This window comes from Rutidosis leptorrhynchoides, chromosome 7 (genome assembly GCF_046630445.1).
Source record: "Rutidosis leptorrhynchoides isolate AG116_Rl617_1_P2 chromosome 7, CSIRO_AGI_Rlap_v1, whole genome shotgun sequence".
Lineage (NCBI taxonomy): Eukaryota > Viridiplantae > Streptophyta > Magnoliopsida > Asterales > Asteraceae > Rutidosis > Rutidosis leptorrhynchoides.
This window is the reverse complement of record NC_092339.1, coordinates 348,361,379-348,387,094: the sequence shown is the minus strand read 5'-3', so window position 1 is coordinate 348,387,094 and position 25,716 is coordinate 348,361,379. Positions and strand designations below refer to the sequence as shown.

At 40.1% G+C, this 25,716-nt stretch overlaps 4 protein-coding genes across 4 annotated transcripts; all 4 read left to right on the top strand.

Moving 5' to 3' along the window:
• The first annotated feature begins 3,112 nt into the window (after nucleotides 1-3,112).
• Nucleotides 3,113-4,264, top strand: LOC139858308 (flavonol sulfotransferase-like). The gene has a single exon (XM_071847162.1). It carries the CDS (start codon nucleotides 3,151-3,153, stop codon nucleotides 4,078-4,080), a length of 930 nt encoding a protein of 309 aa, XP_071703263.1. The 5' UTR covers nucleotides 3,113-3,150; the 3' UTR covers nucleotides 4,081-4,264.
• A 2,001-nt stretch (nucleotides 4,265-6,265) lies between these two features.
• Nucleotides 6,266-10,047, top strand: LOC139860405 (uncharacterized). The gene is made up of 3 exons (XM_071849167.1): nucleotides 6,266-6,455; nucleotides 8,731-8,997; nucleotides 9,066-10,047. Exons 1-3 carry the CDS (start codon nucleotides 6,266-6,268, stop codon nucleotides 9,992-9,994), a joined length of 1,386 nt encoding a protein of 461 aa, XP_071705268.1. The 3' UTR covers nucleotides 9,995-10,047.
• Nucleotides 10,048-19,086: 9,039 nt separating this feature from the next.
• Nucleotides 19,087-20,160, top strand: LOC139858326 (flavonol sulfotransferase-like). Its single transcript, XM_071847185.1, has one exon. It carries the CDS (start codon nucleotides 19,129-19,131, stop codon nucleotides 20,056-20,058), a length of 930 nt encoding a protein of 309 aa, XP_071703286.1. The 5' UTR covers nucleotides 19,087-19,128; the 3' UTR covers nucleotides 20,059-20,160.
• Nucleotides 20,161-24,593: 4,433 nt separating this feature from the next.
• Nucleotides 24,594-25,685, top strand: LOC139858312 (flavonol sulfotransferase-like). The gene has a single exon (XM_071847169.1). The coding sequence runs from the start codon at nucleotides 24,638-24,640 to the stop codon at nucleotides 25,565-25,567; it is 930 nt and encodes a 309-aa protein (XP_071703270.1). The 5' UTR covers nucleotides 24,594-24,637; the 3' UTR covers nucleotides 25,568-25,685.
• Nucleotides 25,686-25,716: the final 31 nt, after the last annotated feature.

Here is a 25,716-nt window from a genome sequence, read left to right as displayed (position 1 = left end):
TATTTTTTTATAGGTTCGCAAGGTGGAGGTGGCAAGGGTAAGTACGGGAATTAGTGGACTACCACGTGATGTTTTAGAAGACTTTGCTTTTGGATGTGACTTAGGATTGGGTAGTGCAAACCCAATCACCATGTTCGGTCTTATATTGGAATTTAAACGCTTTGGGTCGAAATTGTTTTTGGTTATGTTGAACGGGTCTTGGGTTGTTTGCTCATTTTTACACCTAGACTTATGTATTGATTAAATTAATGTTGCTTAACTTCTCGGGCATTGTTAGTGCTTTGAAAACATAAATTGTGGTGTGGTGTCATTAATATTAATGTTGTACTAAAGAAAAAATTTCTGGGTCGGTATAATGACAGGTATAATGACGAGTTGAGTCTTTACATTATGTTTTTCCGTTATAGCTATAATTTGTACTACTTCCCAATAAGCATACCAATATTCTTTACTAAAAGATCTATGGAACTAAGTTTGAACCATCAGTGTGTGTATATAAAAAAAAAAGCATATAATTATGAAGCTCTGAATGTGAATATATAGAAATTTGAAATACAAAATGTTTCAAATGTAACATGAAATAAACAAGAATCGAAATTAATTAAGTAATAAGGTCTTACAAACTTTCAACTTACCTTTTTTCTTTACATCAAGAGACAACCGTCATGTTCTCTTCATATGGTAGAACATGCAAGTCACAGTAGGATTTTAATGCTTTCAAAAGGCATTGTTTCTCAAGATTTTCCGATTTCTGCACAAAACCGAGCATATTATCCTTGTGTGACACTCTTTCAACCTGAAAAGTCATAATCAAAATCAAAGTTTTCCTAAGTCCTCAATACGTTGGTGCTTAGTTTTATCAAGTGAAGTCAAAAAAGAAACTTTAGCCATTTAAATTTTTCGGTCATCACCTCAAGTAATCTCTCGGTTACTTGGAATACAATTTTGTCAAAAAAACTAAAGGTGGCAATTTCGATCCATATATTCGAGAATCGATTGTTTTGGGATATATTTAATCTCTATATGGTCAAGTGGGTAGAAAAATTTAGTGAAAAGATAGGAAAAGTAGTTATAACTAGAAGCTTACCATTTGTTTAATGATTGGCCCATCATCAAGTTCCTCTGTCACAAAGTGGCTTGTAGCACCCATTAATTTCACACTAGCATTAAAAGCCTGTAACACACCGGTAATATAAAAAAGATTATGTTTCATATTTTTTTACATACGTCGTATAATTGAACATACTAAAAACATATGGAGAGAGATGGAAGACGAACTTGTCTAGAAGGATTCCCGCCCTTAAAGGATGGCAATAAACCATGCTGAATGTTGATGTTTGATGATATCTTTCGCATAACTATTCAAAAAGGTCTTAGATAACACACGGTTACATTAATATAATGCTCAATTAGTTTCAATATCTAAATTCCTAATAAATCAACCAATCAAATCATTATGAAAGATTGAAAGCAAATGTGTACCTTATGGCCAAAGTTTTGAAATGATTATGTGGAAGATGGCGAGGGTGTTGGGGACGGTTTTGGGGACGTTCCGTCGTCATTCACGAACCCTAATTTCTTTCAATCGGGAAACCAACAAAAAATAATACCAAAATATCAGCTACACAACTAATTTAATATTGGAATCAAACATTTAAGAAGAAATTAAAAGAAAAGGAAAATATTGGAATCAAACATTTAAGAATAAATTAAAAGAAAAGGGAAGGATTATGATGAACCAATGAAGATGGCGGTGGTGATTTTGGTCTTCATCTGGATGTCGCTGAAGAGAAGAAATCAAGCAGGGATGAGAAGCCATGGAGGTGATTGAAGTCGCTAAACATAAACCCTAATTTCTTTTGTTTTTGACGGTGTAAGGGAAGTCGCTAAACATAAACCCTAATTTCTTTGGTCTTCATCTTATGCGACGTCGCTATCTTCAATGAATTCGTCACGATTTTCCGGACAAGACGATATAAATTTTATATATTAATCGATAACAACTGGATCAACAAAAAAAGCTGTAAAACCTAGCTATTTGAAGAAAATTGACGGTTGTTATCCTCCGACTTAATTGTCTTCAACCTCAGTAAACGAAACGATCGTTTGTTATCTCATCAAATTGCTCATATGGACATTGTATGCCGTTTTCGTAGACCTCATAATCTGTTGTTACATATACTTTTGTTGAATTTTTAACTTGATGATTATGATTCATTAAGTAAAAATTAGAAAAGAACTTAGTTTTGATAATTTAGTAAAAAGTTAAATCATATTTTTGAAATCTAATCTTTTTCTATCATCAAGTCACACTATTCCGATTAGAAAAGAACTTAGTTTTGATATTAGAATTAATTTTTGAATATATCGATCTCACACTTGACTTATAATATGAATTATCATTATCATTATGATTTTTAAATTTAGTTTGTCTCTTCAAAGTGTTACACTTTACTGTACGGAGTATTTGTTAAGAAATTAATGTGAGAATGAGCAATATAAACTAACGTTTCAAACACTACATGTAGTAAGTTTATATATCTTAATAGGGGCATCTTAGTGTCATATCGCACCGGGCAACAAAACTCTCAGGACCGACCCTTCCTTTACGCGTCCTCCTGACATATCTTGGCTATCTAGCTAGCACATCTCATGTTCATGCACGATCCTCGTGCGCCTACTAATTAGACTGGATCCAAATTTAATATTAAGCAAACAACAAAAGTTTGATAAAATATTTTTTTAGGAAGATGCTACTATTATAGCAAAGGAGTGGTGGAATCTGTAAATACTAGTTTCGCCACTGCTACTATAGATAGAGTAGTAAAGCATGTATTATTTTCCTAATTACAAAAAATAGTACGGAGTATTATATATTATTAGATGTTAACGTGCGACTATCTACCAATGATTCATATCTTTTGATCAAATAATGTATGTATCTCATCTAATAATTAAAATACCTACCAATGATCCATATCTTTTGATCAAATAATGTAAGTATCTCATCTAATAATTTAAATACAGTAAACGTTAAGCATAGTATCTGCACCCATATATCTTTAAATATAGACTTAGTTTAGTCACTGAATTCACAATCCTCACTACAAAAACCAAAATTAACTTGTTATATCATTCTATCCAACCATAATGGAAGAGATGTTGAAAACACTTCCTCAGCACACTTGTAGTTGGTCCAAAGGAAAGATAACCTTTTACAAGTATCAAGACTTTTGGACACTCCAAGAGTTAGTTGTGGGAGCACATCTAGCTCAACAAAGCTTCAAAGCTGAGCCAACCGATATATTTCTATGTACTTCCACCAAAACCGGCACAACTTGGGTCAAGTCCTTGGCTTTCGCCATAGTAACCCGACAAAAGTTTGATGATTCCACTACTCCTTTGCTCACAAAAAATGCTCATGAATGTGTTCCATCCCTAGAATATGAGCTTGACATAGTTGATGACAATCGTAAAAATTCAAGCCTACCACTTGTGGCCACACACCTTCCTTACCCTTCGTTGCCCAAATCAGTTATAGCTTCAAACTGCAAGATAGTTTACGTGTATCGCAACACCAAAGACGTCATAGTTTCTCATTATCATTTCCTTAGGAAAGTATTTAACGTAGCCAATGAAGATGCACCATTTGAGGAAGCGTTTGAAGAGTTCTGTCAAGGCATTTCGGGGTATGGACCTTATTGGGATCATATTATAGGGTACTGGAAAGCAAGTCTTGAAAGGCCAGACAGAATTCTTTTATTGAAATACGAAGATCTGAAAAAGGATCCGACAAGCAATGCGAAGAAGCTTGCAGAGTTCATGGGTTACCCCTTTTCGACTGAAGAAGAGAAAGCGGGCGTTATTGAAAAAATTACAACGTTATGTAGTTTTGAGAATATGAGCAACTTAGAAGTGAATAAAACGGGAAGTATTAGAGTCGGCGGGTTGGAAAACAAACATTATTTTAGAAAGGCCGAAGATGGAGATTGGAGAACCTACTTTACAAATGAGATGAAAGAAAAGATAGACAAATTAATTGATGAAAAACTTAATGGAACTGGTTTAATTCTCAAGTAAAGTAGAACGCGCTGTTAAATATCACACTGGCCTTGTTACATATGCTTGATATTATATGCTTTAATTTTAGTTTTCATTTCAAAGTTATGTTATGTTATTGAATAATTGAGGAGTATGTATGTCTCTCTGTGAGTTGTTTGTTAAAGAGTGGAGTGTGATAAATTGTGGTTAATAAAATTTGATTATGGTGTTGTTTTATTCAGTTGGTAATATTCAAATGAGTTTTGTCAAACTATATTTAGAGGATCTGAGTTGTATGAAACATGAGAATGTCTAACAGATCTCATCGTCCATGTGACCATGTCAACCCGACCCGGCCCGACCCATTTTGACCCATTACCTGACCAACCCAATCACATTAATTTTTACTTGAACGAAAAAGCACACTAGAAATGGCGATTCATTGTACCAAGTAAAAGGACAAGCCGGTTTCCCAAACATGCTTTGCAGCTTATTTATAGACATTCACACATTCAGCAACACTGCTGCTTTAACCACAGCTTGATCAAACAAAACACTCAAAGACACAACACAATAACAAACCATTCTGTATAATATAAGTCCATCTTTAATGTATCTGCCATTATATAATTTTGTAACTTACGAGCTCGCGCCAAAAACACGAATCCTCTGTTCGATAACCACACTGCAAACTGGACATGTAGCCCGTCCCCGGGTCCCGGTTCCATACTCATCATTGCAACTAGCACAAATAACTTGATGTGCACAAGGCAAGAACACAACAGAAACTTCATCTTTCTAGCAAATTATGCATTCGCGATCGACCCCACCTTCTGTTTCATCAAGATCATCTAGTTCATTAAGTAGCCTTGCAATAGTTGGGAGGGACCCACCATTTGGAACCTGTGATGTTGACCGATTAGTTGACTGGCTATTATCTAAATTATTAGTAGACGTTTTGAGACGTGAAAGTTCTTGTTCGAGTCTTTGAAAGTCATCTTTATGACGTTGGAAATCGAGCTCGATTTTGGAACGTAAAGCTTCTTGCTTTCTTTTGTTATTTGCCTCTGTTGCTTCTTTGAGTCGCCTTTCTTCTTCGACATTTGCAAGTGCAAGCTCTTTAGCTTTTTGCTCTTGCCTCCATTTTGTCTGTTAAGTGTAATTCAAGCAGCAAGCAATTTGAATAGTCCATAAGATTAAAAACATGTAAAAAAAGATGCTCTGTTTTTTTGGGTACGGGTTATAAGATAAACTAAGTATGCCCAACACCCTGTGATGACCTAACTTATAAGGGCCACATTAACACATCAGCAAAAAGTCAACTGGTCAAAATTTAGCCATGTCCCTTGCCACTGGGATCAGTTTTGACCAGATAAGAGATAGAATTACCTCAAATCATGATTTTTGGAATTTGGTTATATAAAACACCAAGTGAGAATTTAATGGTAAATTTAAAACCTACAATAGCTTAGCTATCTGATATACAAATCACATCAAAAGCTCAAAGTTGGTTATCTCATATCATGCAATTAGACATCATATATGTATTCCAATATATACTTGGTAAGTATCTTTGACCTTGAGTCATCTAATACACTTCAAAGGACCACGTTAATACATGAAAGCTCAGTCTTTAACATTTACTGCAATGGTATATGATCTTTTCAAAATGGTGTGTTTGGATGAAACTAGCTGGAGCTTGAGCTTGAGCTTGAGCTTATAGATGGAGCTGGAACTTATGGGCTAGAGCCGCAGCTGGAGCTTATTTTTTAAACTGTTAGATGGAGCTTTTTATTTTTTGCAAGTGGTCGGCAAACTAGCTGGAGCTTATTTTTCAATTCACAAGCTCTACTTTTTTTTCATAAGCTACTATAAGGAGATTATTTTTTAATATCTTATAATTTTCATAAGCTCTATTTTTTATGTCTATCAAACGAAGTTTATTAATATCATAAACTCAAGCTCCTATAAGCTTTCATAAGCTCCAAGAAGCTGGTGCAAAAAAGACACCCAAAGTGTATACAACCCTGTGTCTTTCAATAGTGTTTTAAAAAGTTCACACAGTTTTAGGGTACTGGAAAGCAAGTCTCGAAAGGCCGGACAGAATTCTTCTATTGAAATACGAAGATCTGAAAAAGGATCCTACAAGCAATGCGAAGAGGCTTGCAGAGTTCATGGGTTACCCTTTTTGGCAGAAGAAGAGAAAGCGGGAATTATTGAAAAAATGACAACGTTATGTAGTTTTGAGAATATGAGCAACTTAGAAGTGAATAAAACAGGAAGTATTCAAGTTGGTGGGTTGGAAAACAAGCTTTATTTTAGAAAGGCTGAAGATGGAGATTGGAAAAATTACTTCACAAATGAGATGAAAGAAAAGATAGATAAAGTGATGGATGAAAAACTTAACGGAACCGGTTTAGTTCTCAAGTGAAAGAGAGCTATTAAAGATCACACCATTCGCGTTACATATGTTTGTCTGATATTACATGCTTTATTTTAGTTTTCCTTTCAAACTTATGTTTTTGAATGATTGTGGGCTATGTAAGTCTCTCTGTAGTGTCTATTTGAATTACTTTATGGTTAACAAGTGTGGATTGATGGTAATTTTTAGGTAATTAAATGCGATAATGGTCCTTCTTTAATTAGAGGATGAGTAAAAATTAATCAAACTAAGTTCATTTGTTCTATTTTTTCTAATGTCAGCTTTCACATTGATATCTAGACCCGGATTATTTTTCTGCTTGGCAAGATCTTTTAGTCTACTTCTAATTTCATGTACCTTAACTCATCTTACGACGACCATACATCATGTTATGAGAAGTGTAATTCGTACTACAAGTTGATATAATCCTTTTCAGAACTTATATGTGCAGCTGATTCCATGTGGTTCTTCATTTGATCATGCATATTTTAACCGAGGGGTCTTAACATGCTTGCTCAACGTAAAGGAGGGGTTTAAGGATCTTAGAACGTGGCTCTCCGGTCCGGCTACCGTGAATAACCCTGGCCGACATGATGATGTCGGCGGGGTGGCCAAGTGATTAAGTCCACCTTCGATGACGTCCGTCGATCAGAAGGCCCCAAGCAAGGTTGTAGGTACCAGTTAATAAAGAACTAACCTGTTAACCTTTAGAAGATGATAGAGGATGTAAGTTACGTAGGATGTGTGGTAGAAGATGGCTATGTAACGTGGTATGTTGCTAACGACGATTAGGGTTTGTATTTATAGGCAAACCCTAATTCTAGAACCGTCATAGGATAGTGATAATCGTTTCCATAACCATCTCCCCCGAATCACGGATATAATTATGGAAAAGATATTTGCTTGTTAGCTAAGCAACCGCCGTAAAGGGACCAGATACGGATCCGCATGCCGCATGACGCATGAGAGCACCCCGCATACGCACCATAGCGCATGCCCGTGTGTATGTTACATGCGCATGCGGGCTGCGGTATCATTAAGTCCCCCCAGTTTGATGTTATATGACGCAAGTCATATGATATCAAACTATTAAGCGAAAAAGAGAAAACAAAAGGACGACGAGCATTTAATGTCCTCGCGTGCGCCTCGATGCCTGTCACAATCGCAGAAGCCCATTCGGCTGACAAGACATAAAGTAACAGTGCCGCAGGCGCGTGCGAACCACGCGCGTGTTTGTAATCATTCTTAACTGACACCACGCGCGATCAGCAAATGCTACCCGTCGATTGCATTACACGTGTATGGCCACGATCACACCATTCCAACCCACGCTCCCCCAATCTTGCCTATAAATAGCCCCAAATCACACACATTTTCACTTTTCCGGTGTCAAGCTTCCCAAATACGCTCTCGCCTCCAAATCCTATCAATTCCGATCAACTCCGTCATATTCCGATCGTCATTTAAAGGTCAGTCGTTCTCCATTCATCTAAAAATGACCAAAGCTAATGAAACTTTCGTAGAGAATGTAGAGTCCAACATAGGCCAGAAAAACATCGACCACTTAGTTAAGCAATACCCCCCTCTAGCGGGTTACAATCCGGTACCACCACTGCCTAGCCAGCGAGCCCATCAGCCACCAGAGAATAAGGTGGCGATCTACGAACATGCTTTTAAGCATGGTAATTTTAGGGTTCCACCCTCCGACTTCTTTTTAGGCGTACTAGATCATTTCAAAGTAGGGCTACGGCAATTGCACCCGTATGCTGTAGGCAAAATCGTTCTATTCGAGATGTGGTGTGTTGCACTCAACACAGTACCATTGGTGAAGGTTTTTTGCCACCTATTCCGCTTAGCCAGCCACCATAAATCTTGGTTCACCTTCTTCGCACGCCAAAATTTCACAAAAACCCCGAAATCGAATGCGGGAAGTTGGAAAGAAACTTTTTTCTTCGTCGACCAGACCGTAGTAGGCACTGGCTTCCCGCAGATGCTCATTTGGTGCGAGAAGGTAGAAAAAGATGTGAACAAGATGCCAGCGTTGGATGACGAGGAGAAAAAGTTGTTGAAGCAGTGCGTCAACGCACAACTGGTGCACCGTTCGTATAGTAATGTTATGCTGCGGTTGGGGAAGATCTCCGCGTATTGGCCTTGGGAGGATGTGCGGCCGGCCATAGTTGGCCCCGATGGAAAGGGTAGGAATAGCATAAACGCGTACTTACATAAATTTTTGTATATTTTCTAACGCAGGCGTTTATTGTTTGCAGAGATGAGGATGAAGAAGGTGCTTACCGCGGAGGAGATTGCTGGGATCTCTTTCCGCAAGCAGGATGTGGACAAACAGCTAGAGCAGGCAGCTACTAGCGAACATGTGGAGGAAACGCCGGCGGAGTCAGGCAATAAACGCAAGGCGGCTGGGACGTCCGAGGCTCAGAAGAAGAAGAAGATGACTCCTAAGCAGCTGGAGGACATGCGCAACGACAATTTTGTTGCCATCGAGCCGCGGTCCGCAGACCTACCTCCCCCCATTAATGGTGAGCGTTTATTTTTTCGCATGTATACCGCGTAGAAAAATCTGCGTACTAATCTGAGTATTTTGCAGAGCATGTGGAGGAGACGCAGCCAACAACACCGCGGGTCAACCCCGAGCTGGAGGCCACTGCCACATCCAAAGACAAGGCGATACCCGTCGAGTCTGAGTCTACATTACCTCCTCCGCAAGGCAGCTTCCGTGTTGCCAACCTCCGCCAACTTTGCCAGTCCTCCGCAGAAAATGCTGCGGAGCAATCTGCATTCTTGCAGCAAATCTTCCCAGCAGAGTTCCGCGAGCAACTGGCCGCGCTGCCGTTTAACCAGGCGCTCAACGCCTTTGTCCAGAACGGGCTGGTATTCTTTGGGATGTTTGCGGATCAAGCCCGTCGATCCTCCAGCCTATACGATGTTGCACTGCGCAAAGAGGTGGAGTTGGGTTTGCTGCAGGCGGGTGTAGATCAGGTCAAGAAGGACAGGGACGCTGCTGAGGAGGCCCGCAAAGCTGTTGAATTGACTGCGGCCGAAACCAAGACCCTCTTGATTCAAGAAAGAAAAAAGAATCAAGAGCTTGTGGGTGCGGTTGATCAGGCAAAGGGGGAAACTGAGCGAGTGAGGCTGGAGTTGGAAAAGGTGACGAGGGAGAGGGACGATGCGGTTACCAACCGCGAGCTGGCCGAGGCAGATATGACAAAGCTGCGCACCGCACTCCCCGCAATTGCGCAGAAAGTGATGGACTCCGAGCCCGTGTCCGACCGGTTTAATGCCTATGTCGATGCGGTCAAGGACCATGAGGTGAACAAGGCTGTGCGGGAAGTGATCCAGGCATGCGGCCTAACTCCACCGTTCCCCGACATTGTCCAAAAGAAATTAAAGGAGGGAACGGCCGCGGCGCTGCTGGAGGCGGAAGAGGCAATCAAGTCCATCCCTATCCCTTTGATCAATGCGTTTGCGGCTGACCCGACGATGCCGCTTGATGGGTTTTTGAAGGAGGATTACTAGAGTAGTTTGTGCCGTAAGCCCTAATCTTAGGCAGGTAATTGTAAATGTATTTTGGAGCCCTAAGTCCCATGTTGGGCAGGCATGTGAAACAATTACTTATGTAATAATTTATTTGGATGTGTATATATGTTTGTCTGTTATGCATGCGTGATGTCCTTGTTTATATATCGCGAATCAAAAAAAAATTATGAACCGCATGCGCATGCGCATAGTTAACCACAACTTATGCGTATGCGGATGGTACTGCGTAAAATAAACCAATATTTTAACTTACCTTTAATAATTTAGACTCAAAAGCTACTGCGCTATTGCTTTGTCATGTACTAGAGGTGCACTATTAGTTGTATGGTAAGCAAACGCAACTAAAAACAAACCAATGTTTTTATGCTTAGGAGTTCCTCAAGCAAACCAATGCGAGAGCGATTACGCACAAGCAAACCAATGCTTGTATTTTTTTTTTTTAAAGTCGACTTTGCAGCCATCTAGTCTGCGTGGCGCTTGGCTAGGGGAAAACCAATTCCCTTCGCCTGCCGTTATTGTCTAGCCTTGTAACCAAACAGGCTTCTGCCGCACGGGGGCTAGAGGACACCCCTTAAGTAGGCAGGAACCGCATACAAAAAATATAAATGGACAACAAAAGTATGCGCATGTAATTATTTTTATTTGGCATTAATTATGATTACAACTGCGACATATCCGAAAGGATGAAAAATACAAAAAATAATGTGCTAAACAAATTGGAGTGATCAAGTCCATCTAGCTACATGTAACATTTTTTCAATAACGTCGCATGCCAAGTGCGTTTCACAGGTTTGCCATCTAATGTCTCTAGATGGTATGCCCCGGTGTTGCTTGCTTTTGCTACCCTGTATGGGCCCTCCCAACGAGGTCCCAGTTTCCCAGTATCTTCCGCATGACTTGCATCGTTCTGGCGCCAAACCAAATCACCGCACTTATAAGTGCGTGAACGCACACGCTGATTGTAATACTTTGCGATTTTCTGCTTGTTATTTGCTTCGTTAACAGCCGCAGAGAGTCTGCGTTCTTCAAGCAGATTAAGATTTTCCCGCAGAGCTTCAGAGTTATTTTGCTCATCAAAGTTTTGTATGCGGAACGTTGGTACCCCAATCTCTGCGGGTACAACAGCTTCTGACCCATAAACCAAACTAAACGGAGTCTCACCAGTGCTTGCTTTGGGTGTGGTTCTATGCGCCCATAAAACCTTTGGAAGCTCATACACCCAACTAACGCGGTCATGACCCAACCTTGCCTTGATTCCAGCAACTATATCTCGGTTGGTAACTTCGCACTGGCCATTCTCCTGCGGATGCGCAACTGAAGTAAAAGTTTGCTTAATATTAAGCTCCGCACACCAACTGCGAAAAGGATCGCCGGCAAATTGTGTACCGTTATCACTAACAATTTCATTGGGTATGCCGAATCGACAGACAATGTCTTCCCATACAAAATTCCGCACTCTTTTCCCTGAAATTGTTGCCAGCGGTTTCGCTTCGACCCACTTCGTGAAGTAATCGATTGCAACAATTAAGAATTTGACATTTCCTGCGTGTGCAGAGTATGCGTAAGATAATGACGTAAGTAGCATATTTAGCAAATGAATGGCAATATTACCTTGGCCTTTGGGGAATGGTCCGACTATGTCGATCGCCCATTTGCAGAATGGCCATGGTGAGGAGACCGGTATCATTGGATGCGCAGGTGCCCTGCTGATAGGTGCATGTATTTGGCATGATTCGCATTGCTTGACAATACGCGCCGTGTCTGCGTACATAGTAGGCCAATAATAACCTAACCGCATGATTTTTGACACAATGGACCTGTGTCCCGAATGAAGGGCGCATGCACCCTCATGCACCTCGCGTATAACTTCCTCTGCCTCTTTCGGACCTATGCACCTTAAATGCGGTCCCAAATAGTTTTTTCGATACAAGACGTCACCCTCAAGGGCATAAAGCGGGTCCTTTGTGCGGACTTTCTTCGCATCAGAGGAGTCCGCGGGTGAAGTGCCGTCCCGTAAAAAAGCGATGATGGGCGTCATCCACGTTGGGCTTGATTCCTCAACCGGTGCCACTAGAGGCATCATGACAATAGATTTTGCGTTGAGTTCCTCTATTAGAATTTTCTTACCCATATGATCAAAAGCCAAGGCAGCTAGTTTGCTTAGCGCATCCGCCTTCTTATTTTGCCCCCGCATTACGTGCGAGATTTGAAAAGCCTCGAACTGGTCAGCGAGATTATGAACAAGCGATAAATATTGCTGCATAGCAATGTCGTGCGCTTCGAAATCTCCGCAGACTTGATTGCATACTAGCTTTGAATCCACGTAAGCGTGCAAGATTTTAACATTTAACTTATGCGCGATGCGCATACCTGCTAGCAGAGCCTCATACTCTGCTTCATTGTTTGTGACAGCAAAATTAAACCGCAGTGCGTACGTATGTTCCTCACCGCCTGGACCTGTCAAAATTACACCTGCGCCTGCGCCAGATGCGCTACACGCACCATCGGTGTATAATTCCCATGGTGATAGAACAGGTGCGGGCGGATCTTGATGTTCTGCTGACGCTTCGACATCCGCAGGTATTTCTGCTAGGTAGTCAGCAAGTATTTGACCCTTAACCGCACTGCGTGAAGAAAAGTTTATTTCATGTTCTCCCAATTCGACTGCCCACTTGGCCATTCGGCCAGAAATCTCGGGCTTGTACAGTACCTGAATGAAATAAAATGATTGCGTTAGTCAATGCGGTAACCCCGGTCATTGCCGCAAAGTAATCATGTACCAACCTGTTTGATTGGCTGATCAGTTAGAACCACAATCGGATGTGCTTGAAAGTATCGGCGCAAACGCCGCGCTGTATGGACAAGCGCATATACTAGCTTCTCTATTGGCGAGTAGTTTACTTCGCTTGATGTCAGCGTCTTGCTTACGAAGTAGACCGGCATTTGTGTCTGAGAAAACCTCAGCGTTAAAGTTCTGCGAAATAAATAATGCAAGTAAATTGATAGGTTACCTTTTCGCGGTCTGCGATGAGAACTGAACTGATTGCTTCCTTTGATGCCGCAAGGTACAGCGTTAACGTCTCCCCAGGGACTGGCGCAGTAAGTGTTGGTAACTCTGCAAGCACCTTTTTCATCTCCTGAAAGGCTGATTCTGCTTCCTGAGTCAAGACAAAATCCTTTTTCTTCAAACAGTTTTTCAAAGTGTTAAAGAATGGTAGCTGACGCTCTGCGGCTTTTGACAAAAACCGCGTGATTGCTGCGAGCTTCCCAGTGAGACTCTGCACATCTTTCTTTGTTTTCGGAGATGGTAAATTATCAATAGCTTCAATCTTTTTGGGATTAGCCTTGATACCCCGCGCTGTCACCACATGACCTAGAAACTTGCCTTCCTCCTCTCCAAAGCTACATTTAAGCGGATTAAGCTTCATGTTGATCCTTCGCAGAGACGCAAACGTTTCTAGGATGTCTGCGAGCATGTCTTCTTCGGTGTTGCTTTTGATTACCAAGTCATCGACATACGCTTCAAGATTTCTGCCAATTTGAGGCTTGAATGCTGCGTCAATTACACGCTGATAGGTCGCGCCCGCGTTCTTCAAGCCGAAAGGCATCTTTGTGTAACAATAAATACCCTGCGGCGTATGAAAAGCAGTCTTGTCTTCGTCTTCCGCAGCCATTAGAATTTGGTGATAACCTTTGTATGCGTCCAGAAAGCACTTATATCTGAATCCAGACAAAGATTCAACCTTCCAGTCTATCTCCGGGAGAGGGTAATTGTCTTTAGGACATGCTTTGTTAATGTCTTTAAAATCAACGCACATTCGCCAGTTACCATCAGCCTTTTTCACCAACACCGGATTGGCAACCCATGTTTGATAACGCACTTCGCTTAGAATGTTTGCTTTGACAAGGTTGTCTACTTCTGCGCATAGCCAATCACTGCGGTCTAAAGCCATATGCCGCTTCTTTTGTCTAACAGGTGTGAGCGATGGATTAACATTCAATTTATGTTCCGCAATGTCCCGCGGGACACCTGTCATATCTGATTCGCGCCATGCGAAAACATCTGCGTTTGCGGACAATATACCATGTAACTTAGCCTTGGTTTCAGCTGATAAACCTGCGCCGATTTTTATACCCTTATCTGGATGCAAGCGATTAGCAATGACCGCACTGCTTGCAATCTGCTCCCTGACGCTAGGGATGTTAATTTGCACAACTGACGCACATATCTCAATCGTTTGATGTGACGCCATTGTGGCAACTCCTCCCTTAGTAGGAAACTTAATCAAACCGTGCACTACCGAAGGTATGATGTTAAAACGCCGTATGAAATTTCTTCCCAGTAGCGCATTATATCGCGAAGTCGAGCGAACCACATAAAAGTCAACTAATTCGTTCCTTATTAATTGCGGATTCTTGTCATCTTCGAGCTCTATTAATAACTCTATCCGTCCCACGGGCCATGAGCTTTCTCCGGAAAAACCAGACAGCGTGATATCAGACGGACGTAGCTGCGCCTTCACGTGTTCGGGAAGAAATTGATAGCAATGCTCGTACATAATGTCAACGCCGCTCCCAGTGTCGACATGCATGCGCTTGACCTGCACCCCGCAAGAAGGAATGCGGCACTTGATAATGATAGGTTCATTCACCCTGTCAATTGACATCACAGGAGGGAAAGTGATTGGAAGAAGTTCCCAATCCTGATGATCGTTATACTTTCTTCGCTGACCTAATTTCTCTGCGTCAACCATGTTAATGGTTAAATCAGCATTTTTGGCCTTATCCACTTTCTGCCACGCGAAGGTTTTAGTTTTTGACCCCTCTTCTGCGGCTTTCCCTTTATCTTTCTTTGGCGGTTTGAGGTGATCCAACTTACCCGCACGGAGCGCCTCCAGTACCCGTTCCATCAAGTTTTTACACCTATTCGTATCGTGCCCGTAATCATCGTGAAATTCACAATACTTTGTCTTATCCCGCTTACCAAATTCTGTAAGCGGAGTTGGGACCGCGAAGGTCGCGCATACTGGCTCCGTCGCCAAAATTTCTTTGGGCGTTTTGGATAAGCTTTTAAGAAGCGCATAGTTCTGATTGTTGATGCCGCGCTGATTATTGCTTCGATAATTGCCATTAGATCTCCCCTTTTCACTTCTGATAGGACCGCCACTATGGTAACGCCCGCGAGAATTATTTCCGCGGTTTTGATCTCGTGAGCGGTCATCATCATCCTTTTTTTCATTTCGCGAGCTGTTTGTGGGAACATCGTTATCTTCGCCACTCCGCATATAATCGTGACATTCTTTAAGCGCCTCAGCATAAGTTGTTGGCACCGTATGACGCAAACGCTTGACTAGCGTTGGGTGCCGTTCTGAATTGATGCCATGTATGAGTCCTGATATCTGTTGTTCTGGCTTGAGATCTGGAATGCGCAAACATTCATTAGTATACCTTGTGAGATACTCTCCCAAAGATTCCTTGGATTTCTGCGTAATATCATGGCATTCAATGTGAGTGCGCTTGCGTGGTCTTTGATTCTGATACTGCAATAAAAACTTTGTTCGCAGATCCATGAATCCGGCAATACTGCCCGCCGGGAGTTTATTGAACCATTCGCGAGCAATGCCCTGCAAGGTCATTGGAAATATTTGGCACGCAACCGGATCCACCCAACCTTGAGTGCGCATTGCACCCTCAAAGCGCTGTAAAAAGTCATCCGGATCGGACAAACCATTGTAAGTACCTAGCGTACCAGGTATCTTTGGTGCTGCTGGAAACGGATATGCAGTTATGTGCGGAGGAAATTTGTCAAAAGTAGTCGGTAGCTCGAAAGGTGGTTTAACAGGATCCCCTTTTAAACCCGCAAAGAAACGCCGCATCATGTCCTGAACGAAGTCAGGCTGCGAAAATAAGTGAACCATGTCAGGGGGTGCGGCCTGCATAAATTGCCCTGCAAGATTAGCCTGCCCCTGAATATTTTGCCAAGGTTGACCCTGCATCTGCGGATATACCCACGGCTGCGGTGTTGGAAAAGAGGGATTACTTGAAGATGCCGAATACACAGGTTGTAAGGGGAGCGAGACCTGTGGCGCAGATGCCTGCGAAAACTGAGGATACACACTCAAGAGCCCAACCGTTTGCGCTGTGCTTTGTTGTTGCGCTGTTATTGGCGCCCAATGAGAGTTTGCGTCTGGAATGACACCAAATCCCCAGCTGTTAAGTAACGCCTGCGCATCCGCAGGGGTTAAGAATTGAGAAACTGGGCGCGGTGGTTGCCAAGGTTGCAGGGGTGTAAACGACGAGTTTTGCTGAATAGTCTGCGTCTGCAGAGGTATCGAAACAGTGGTACTGTAAATAGGTACCTGGCCGCAGCAAACTACATGTGGTCCCATGGTTTCGCCACCAGCGTTTATCGGGATAACCCTTGGATCCACCGATGAAAAATCCAACCGCGTGGTTGTGACTGGTGAGTTTGCTCTTGGCGGTGTAACCCCATCCGGATATATCGGCTTAAACCGCTGAAAGGGTTCGCCGGATACAGGTGGGGGGTACATTGTGTACCCTGCTTGAGCAGCCGCCTCCGTAGTCAAAACTGGCGTTTGCTGACTACCAGACGGCGCGTGTTGAATTGCTGTTTGAGTATGCTCCGATGATTCCTCGGAAGTCATGATACTGTTAAAAAGAAAAAATTCAAAAAATTCTGTAAATAGCGAATCATAATTCAAAACCTAAAAAGAAAGAACAATTAAACAGTTTTGAATTAATTCGACTCTCAATGAAAGCACCACTTGATCATGCATATTTTAACCGAGGGGTCTTAACATGCTTGCTCAACGTAAAGGAGGGGTTTAAGGATCTTAGAACGTGGCTCTCCGGTCCGGCTACCGTGAATAACCCTGGCCGACATGATGATGTCGGCGGGGTGGCCAAGTGATTAAGTCCACCTTCGATGACGTCCGTCGATCAGAAGGCCCCAAGCAAGGTTGTAGGTACCAGTTAATAAAGAACTAACCTGTTAACCTTTAGAAGATGATAGAGGATGTAAGTTACGTAGGATGTGTGGTAGAAGATGGTTACGTAACGTGGTATGTTGCTAACGACGATTAGGGTTTGTATTTATAGGCAAACCCTAATTCTAGAACCGTCATAGGATAGTGATAATCGTTTCCATAACCATCTCCCCCGAATCACGGATATAATTATGGAAAAGATATTTGCTTGTTAGCTAAGCAACCGCCGTAAAGGGACCAGATACGGATCCGCATGCCGCATGACGCATGAGAGCACCCCGCATACGCACCATAGCGCATGCCCGTGTGTATGTTACATGCGCATGCGGGCTGCGGTATCATTATCATTCAACTTCTTTTGTAGAGTTTTTGTGTCCATATCATTGAGTTAATGCTTCTGAGCGGCATCAGAAAGCACATCTTGGATCATGTGCAAGGTTTTCTTCCATATGTTCAGATGAGAACCGATTCCTTCAAAGTTCAAACTGAGCTTAATCAAACTGAGCTAGCTTAATCAAATTGAACCAGCTTAATCAAGTCCCTCTTGGGTTTATTGGTTTGTTAAAAGTTTGGGTTTAATTATTATAAATCTTTTTTTTTAACAACAGTTTGAGATCAAAGAGGAGGACTTAATCACTCACGAAATCATCTCCCGCAATTGCATAACCCGCGCCCAATTGCTGCCCTGGAGGAAACCCCGACCAATCCAAGGGCATAGCCAGTAAAACCCTCATCCCCGCTGTCGACGCAACGCGATGTGTGAAAAGCGACCTTGGGTGGAATTCAAGATCAAGAGGATATCTTTGTTTGCAATGTTGTCAGCCCAGAGAATTGAACTCCTAACCTCTACAAAGTGGTATGTGCCATTACCACTAGACTAACAAAACAAGGATTAATTATTATAAAAAAAAATTTTTAGTACAAAGTAATATTTTAGGGCTTAAGCATAAAAGGCAGCCTTCAGGCTTGCGTAATACGCTGACCCGCATATCTTGTAATTTATTATGTTGTTTCTTTACGGAGAACGCTGAACGTGAATTCAGAAAATGGCTCATAATGCTAATTTTATGTTAATTTAAGCGTCTTTTTCATCTCGAATTGGTTTTTCACGCGTGCAAATCATATGGTGCTCTATTAATTATGTCACACTAAATAATACACATACGTTGGTATAATCAACGGCGGATCTAGTATATATCCAGTGGTAATATGAGCTATTGGTGTAATACGCGACTTTGTGTCGCAATTTTTTAAGGTTTTAACTAATCTCATCCGTAACTATAATATACAAAGTAACTCACACGCCACACATCCTAATTTGACTAGATCCGAATTTAATATTAAGCTGACATCAAAGTTTGATTAAAATGTTACTCCGTATTAATGGAGATGCTACATACCATCTGCTACTACCTACCAAGCACCAATATTTAGTAAATTAATACGAGTAAAATATAAGAAACGCAAAGCACGATATACCTAACCCATATATCTTTAAATTTGGGATCGTTTAGTCACTGAATTCACAATTAATCCTCACTAAAATTAACAAAACTTGCTAATCCATCCGTTATTAATGGAGGAGATGTTGAAAACACTTCCTCAACACACTTGTAGCTGGTCCAAAGGCAAGCTAGTCTTTTACAAGTATTGTTGGTGCATTATAATCCCCAGGTTCCTCGTGAGCCTACTAGTTTGACTGGATCCAAATTTAATATTAAGCAAATAACAAAAGTTTGATAAAATATTTTTTTTAGGAAGATGCAACTAGATAGAGTAGTAAAGCATGTATTATTTTTCTAATTACAAAAAATAGTACGGAGTATTATATATTATTAGATGTTAACGTGCGACTATCTACCAATGATTCATATCTTTTGATCAAATAATGTATGTATCTCATCTAATAATTAAAATACCTACCAATGATCCATATCTTTTGATCAAATAATGTAAGTATCTCATCTAATAATTTAAATACAGTAAACGTTAAGCATAGTATCTGCACCCATATATCTTTAAATATAGACTTAGTTTAGTCACTGAATTCACAATCCTCACTACAAAAACCAAAATTAACTTGTTATATCATTCTATCCAACCATAATGGAAGAGATGTTGAAAACACTTCCTCAGCACACTTGTAGTTGGTCCAAAGGAAAGATAACCTTTTACAAGTATCAAAACTACTGGACGAGCCAACAGTTAGTTGTGGGCGAACATCTAGCTCAACAAACCTTCAAAGCCGAGCCGACGGGTATATTTCTATGTAGTTCCCCCAAAACCGGCACAACTTGGGTCAAGTCCTTGGCTTTCGCCATCGTAACACGACAAAAGTTTGATGTTTCCACCACTCCTTTGCTCACCAAAAATGTTCATGAATGCGTTCCGATCCTAGAAAGGGAACTTGACATAATTGAGGAAAATCACAAAAACTCGAGCCTACCACTTGTGGCCACACACCTTCCTTACCCTTCATTGCCCGAATCAGTTATTGCGTCAAACTGCAAGATAGTTTACGTGTATCGCAACATCAAAGACGTCATAGTTTCACATTATCATTTCCTTAGGAAAGCGTTGAACTTAACCTGTGAAGATGCGCCTTTTGAGGAAGCGTTTGAAGAGTTCTGTCAAGGCATTTCGGGGTATGGACCTTATTGGGATCATATTATAGGGTACTGGAAAGCAAGTCTTGAAAGGCCAGACAGAATTCTTTTTTTGAAATACGAAGATCTGAAAAAGGATCCAACAAGCAATGCGAAGAAGCTTGCAGAGTTCATGGGTTACCCTTTTTCGGCAGAAGAAGAGAAAGCGGGCGTTATTGAAAAAATTACAACGTTATGTAGTTTTGAGAATATGAGCAACTTAGAAGTGAATAAAACGGGAAGTATTAGAGTCGGCGGGTTGGAAAACAAACATTATTTTAGAAAGGCCGAAGATGGAGATTGGAGAACCTACTTTACAAATGAGATGAAAGAAAAGATAGACAAATTAATTGATGAAAAACTTAATGGAACTGGTTTAATTCTCAAGTAAAGTAGAACGCGCTGTTAAATATCACACTGGCCTTGTTACATATGCTTGATATTATATGCTTTAATTTTAGTTTTCATTTCAAAGTTATGTTATTGAATAATTGAGGAGTATGTATGTCTCTCTGTGAGTTGTTTGTTAAAGAGTGGAGTGTGATAAATTGTGGTTAATAAAATTTGATTATGGTGTTGTTTTATTCAGTTGGTAATATTCAAATGAGTTTTGTCAAACTATATTTAGAGGATCTAAGTTGTATGAAACATGAGAATGTCTAACAGATCTCATCGTCCATGTGACCATGTCAACCCGACCCGGCCCGACCCATTTTGACCCATTACCTGACCAACCCAATCACATTAATTTTTACTTGAACGAAAAAGCACACTAGAAACGGCGATTCATTGTACCAAGTAAAAGGACAAGCCGGTTTCCCAAACATGCTTTGCAGCTTATTTATAGACATTCACACATTCAGCAACACTGCTGCTTTAACCACAGCTTGATCAAACAAAACACTCAAAGACACAACACAATAACAAACCATTCTGTATAATATAAGTCCATCTTTAATGTATCTGCCATTATATAATTTTGTAACTTACGAGCTCGCGCCAAAAACATGAATCCTCTGTTCGATAACCACACTGCAAACTGGACATGTAGCCCGCCCCCGGGTCCCGGTTCCATACTCATCATTGCAACTAGCACAAATAACTTGATGTGCACAAGGCAAGAACACAACAGAAACTTCATCTTTCAAGCAAATTATGCATTCGCGATCGACCCCACCTTCTGTTTCATCAAGATCATCTAGTTCATTAAGTAGCCTTGCAATAGTTGGGAGGGACCCACCATTTGGAACCTGTGATGTTGACCGATTAGTTGACTGGTTATTATCTAAATTATTAGTAGACGTTTTGAGACGTGAAAGTTCTTGTTCGAGTCTTTGAAGGTCATCTTTATGACGTTGGAAATCGAGCTCGATTTTGGAACGTAAAGCTTCTTGCTTTCTTTTGTTATTTGCCTCTGTTGCTTCTTTGAGTCGCCTTTCTTCTTCGACATTTGCAAGTGCAAGCTCTTTAGCTTTTTGCTCTTGCCTCCATTTTGTCTGTTAAGTGTAATTCAAGCAGCAAGCAATTTGAATAGTCCATAAGATTAAAAACATGTAAAAAAAGATTCTCTGTTTTTTTGGGTACGGGTTATAAGATAAACTAAGTATGCCCAACACCCTGTGATGACCTAACTTATAAGGGCCACATTAACACATCAGCAAAAAGTCAACTGGTCAAAATTTAGCCATGTCCCTTGCCACTGGGATCAGTTTTGACCAGATAAGAGATAGAATTACCTCAAATCATGATTTTTGGAATTTGGTTATATAAAACACCAAGTGAGAATTTAATGGTAAATTTAAAACCTACAATAGCTTAGCTATCTGATATACAAATCACATCAAAAGCTCAAAGTTGGTTATCTCATATCATGCAATTAGACATCATATATGTATTCCAATATATACTTGGTAAGTATCTTTGACCTTGAGTCATCTAATACACTTCAAAGGACCACGTTAATACATGAAAGCTCAGTCTTTAACATTTACTGCAATGGTATATGATCTTTTCAAAATGGTGTGTTTGGATGAAACTAGCTGGAGCTTGAGCTTGAGCTTATAGATGGAGCTGGAACTTATGGGCTAGAGCCGCAGCTGGAGCTTATTTTTTAAACTGTTAGATGGAGCTTATTATTTTTTGCAAGTGGTCGGCAAACTAGCTGGAGCTTATTTTTCAATTCACAAGCTCAACTTTTTTTCATAAGCTACTATAAGGAGATTATTTTTTAATATCTTATAATTTTCATAAGCTCTATTTTTTATGTCTATCAAACGAAGTTTATTAATATCATAAACTCAAGCTCCTATAAGCTTCCATAAGCTCCAAGAAGCTGGTGCAAAAAAGACACCCAAAGTGTGTACAACCCTGTGTCTTTCAATAGTGTTTTAAAAAGTTCACACAGTTTTAGGGTACTGGAAAGCAAGTCTCGAAAGGCCGGACAGAATTCTTCTATTGAAATACGAAGATCTGAAAAAGGATCCTACAAGCAATGCGAAGAGGCTTGCAGAGTTCATGGGTTACCCTTTTTGGCAGAAGAAGAGAAAGCGGAAATTATTGAAAAAATAACAACGTTATGTAGTTTTGAGAATATGAGCAACTTAGAAGTGAATAAAACAGGAAGTATTCAAGTTGGTGGGTTGGAAAACAAGCTTTATTTTAGAAAGGCTGAAGATGGAGATTGGAAAAATTACTTCACAAATGAGATGAAAGAAAAGATAGATAAAGTGATGGATGAAAAACTTAACGGAACCGGTTTAGTTCTCAAGTGAAAGAGAGCTATTAAAGATCACACCATTCGCGTTACATATGTTTGTCTGATATTACATGCTTTATTTTAGTTTTCCTTTCAAACTTATGTTTTTGAATGATTGTGGGCTATGTAAGTCTCTCTGTAGTGTCTATTTGAATTACTTTATGGTTAACAAGTGTGGATTGATGGTAATTTTTAGGTAATTAAATGCGATAATGGTCCTTCTTTAATTAGAGGATGAGTAAAAATTAATCAAACTAAGTTCATTTGTTCTATTTTTTCTAATGTCAGCTTTCACATTGATATCTAGACCCGGATTATTTTTCTGCTTGGCAAGATCTTTTAGTCTACTTCTAATTTCATGTACCTTAACTCATCTTACGACGACCATACATCATGTTATGAGAAGTGTAATTCGTACTACAAGTTGATATAATCCTTTTCAGAACTTATATGTGCAGCTGATTCCATGTGGTTCTTCATTCAACTTCTTTCGTAGAGTTTTTGTGTCCATATCATTGAGTTAATGCTTCTGAGCGGCATCAGAAAGCACATCTTGGATCATGTGCAAGGTTTTCTTCCATATGTTCAGATGAGAACCGATTCCTTCAAAGTTCAAACTGAGCTTAATCAAACTGAGCTAGCTTAATCAAATTGAACCAGCTTAATCAAGTCCCTCTTGGGTTTATTGGTTTGTTAAAAGTTTGGGTTTAATTATTATAAATCTTTTTTTTTAACAACAGTTTGAGATCAAAGAGGAGGACTTAATCACTCACGAAATCATCTCCCGCAATTGCATAACCCGCGCCCAATTGCTGCCCTGGAGGAAACCCCGACCAATCCAAGGGCATAGCCAGTAAAAACGCGATGTGTGAAAAGCGACCTTGGGTGGAATTCAAGATCAAAAGGATATCTTTGTTTGCAATGTTGTCAGCCCAGAGAATTGAACTCCTAACCTCTACAAAGTGGTATGTGCCATTACCACTAGACTAACAAAACAAGGATTAATTATTATAAAAAAATTTTTTTAGTACAAAGTAATATTTTAGGGCTTAAGCATAAAAGGCAGCCTTCAGGCTTGCGTAATACGCTGACCCGCATATCTTGTAATTTATTATGTTGTTTCTTTACGGAGAACGCTGAACGTGAATTCAGAAAATGGCTCATAATGCTAATTTTATGTTAATTTAAGCGTCTTTTTCATCTCGAATTGGTTTTTCACGCGTGCAAATCATATGGTGCTCTATTAATTATGTCACACTAAATAATACACATACGTTGGTATAATCAATGGCGGATCTAGTATATATCCAGTGGTAATATGAGCTATTGGTGTAATACGCGACTTTGTGTCTCAATTTTTTAAGGTTTTAACTAATCTCATCCGTAACTATAATATACAAAGTAACTCACACGCCACACATCCTAATTTGACTAGATCCGAATTTAATATTAAGCTGACATCAAAGTTTGATTAAAATGTTACTCCGTATTAATGGAGATGCTACATACCATCTGCTACTACCTACCAAGCACCAATATTTAGTAAATTAATACGAGTAAAATATAAGAAACGCAAAGCACGATATACCTAACCCATATATCTTTAAATTTGGGATCGTTTAGTCACTGAATTCACAATTAATCCTCACTAAAATTAACAAAACTTGCTAATCCATCCGTTATTAATGGAGGAGATGTTGAAAACACTTCCTCAACACACTTGTAGCTGGTCCAAAGGCAAGCTAGTCTTTTACAAGTATTGTTGGTGCATTATAATCCCCAGGTTCCTCGTGAGCCTACTAGTTTGACTGGATCCAAATTTAATATTAAGCAAATAACAAAAGTTTGATAAAATATTTTTTTTAGGAAGATGCAACTAGATAGAGTAGTAAAGCATGTATTATTTTTCTAATTACAAAAAATAGTACGGAGTATTATATATTATTAGATGTTAACGTGCGACTATCTACCAATGATTCATATCTTTTGATCAAATAATGTATGTATCTCATCTAATAATTAAAATACCTACCAATGATCCATATCTTTTGATCAAATAATGTAAGTATCTCATCTAATAATTTAAATACAGTAAACGTTAAGCATAGTATCTGCACCCATATATCTTTAAATATAGACTTAGTTTAGTCACTGAATTCACAATCCTCACTACAAAAACCAAAATTAACTTGTTATATCATTCTATCCAACCATAATGGAAGAGATGTTGAAAACACTTCCTCAGCACACTTGTAGTTGGTCCAAAGGAAAGATAACCTTTTACAAGTATCAAAACTACTGGACGAGCCAACAGTTAGTTGTGGGCGAACATCTAGCTCAACAAACCTTCAAAGCCGAGCCGACGGGTATATTTCTATGTAGTTCCCCCAAAACCGGCACAACTTGGGTCAAGTCCTTGGCTTTCGCCATCGTAACACGACAAAAGTTTGATGTTTCCACCACTCCTTTGCTCACCAAAAATGTTCATGAATGCGTTCCGATCCTAGAAAGGGAACTTGACATAATTGAGGAAAATCACAAAAACTCGAGCCTACCACTTGTGGCCACACACCTTCCTTACCCTTCATTGCCCGAATCAGTTATTGCGTCAAACTGCAAGATAGTTTACGTGTATCGCAACATCAAAGACGTCATAGTTTCACATTATCATTTCCTTAGGAAAGCGTTGAACTTAACCTGTGAAGATGCGCCTTTTGAGGAAGCGTTTGAAGAGTTCTGTCAAGGCATTTCGGGGTATGGACCTTATTGGGATCATATTATAGGGTACTGGAAAGCAAGTCTTGAAAGGCCAGACAGAATTCTTTTTTTGAAATACGAAGATCTGAAAAAGGATCCAACAAGCAATGCGAAGAAGCTTGCAGAGTTCATGGGTTACCCTTTTTCGGCAGAAGAAGAGAAAGCGGGCGTTATTGAAAAAATTACAACGTTATGTAGTTTTGAGAATATGAGCAACTTAGAAGTGAATAAAACGGGAAGTATTAGAGTCGGCGGGTTGGAAAACAAACATTATTTTAGAAAGGCCGAAGATGGAGATTGGAGAACCTACTTTACAAATGAGATGAAAGAAAAGATAGACAAATTAATTGATGAAAAACTTAATGGAACTGGTTTAATTCTCAAGTAAAGTAGAACGCGCTGTTAAATATCACACTGGCCTTGTTACATATGCTTGATATTATATGCTTTAATTTTAGTTTTCATTTCAAAGTTATGTTATTGAATAATTGAGGAGTATGTATGTCTCTCTGTGAGTTGTTTGTTAAAGAGTGGAGT

Excerpts from the sequence above, each read along its gene's own strand:
- LOC139860405 (XM_071849167.1), top strand. The coding sequence starts at position 6,266 with ATGACAACGTTATGTAGTTTTGAGAATATGAGCAACTTAGAAGTGAAT. Across the intron at positions 6,456-8,730 it reads TGAAAAACTTAACGGAACCG|AGATGAGGATGAAGAAGGTG; the intron begins GTTTAGTTCTCA and ends TATTGTTTGCAG. Across the intron at positions 8,998-9,065 it reads CCTACCTCCCCCCATTAATG|AGCATGTGGAGGAGACGCAG; the intron begins GTGAGCGTTTAT and ends AGTATTTTGCAG.
- LOC139858308 (XM_071847162.1), top strand. The coding sequence starts at position 3,151 with ATGGAAGAGATGTTGAAAACACTTCCTCAGCACACTTGTAGTTGGTCC.
- LOC139858312 (XM_071847169.1), top strand. The coding sequence starts at position 24,638 with ATGGAAGAGATGTTGAAAACACTTCCTCAGCACACTTGTAGTTGGTCC.
- LOC139858326 (XM_071847185.1), top strand. The coding sequence starts at position 19,129 with ATGGAAGAGATGTTGAAAACACTTCCTCAGCACACTTGTAGTTGGTCC.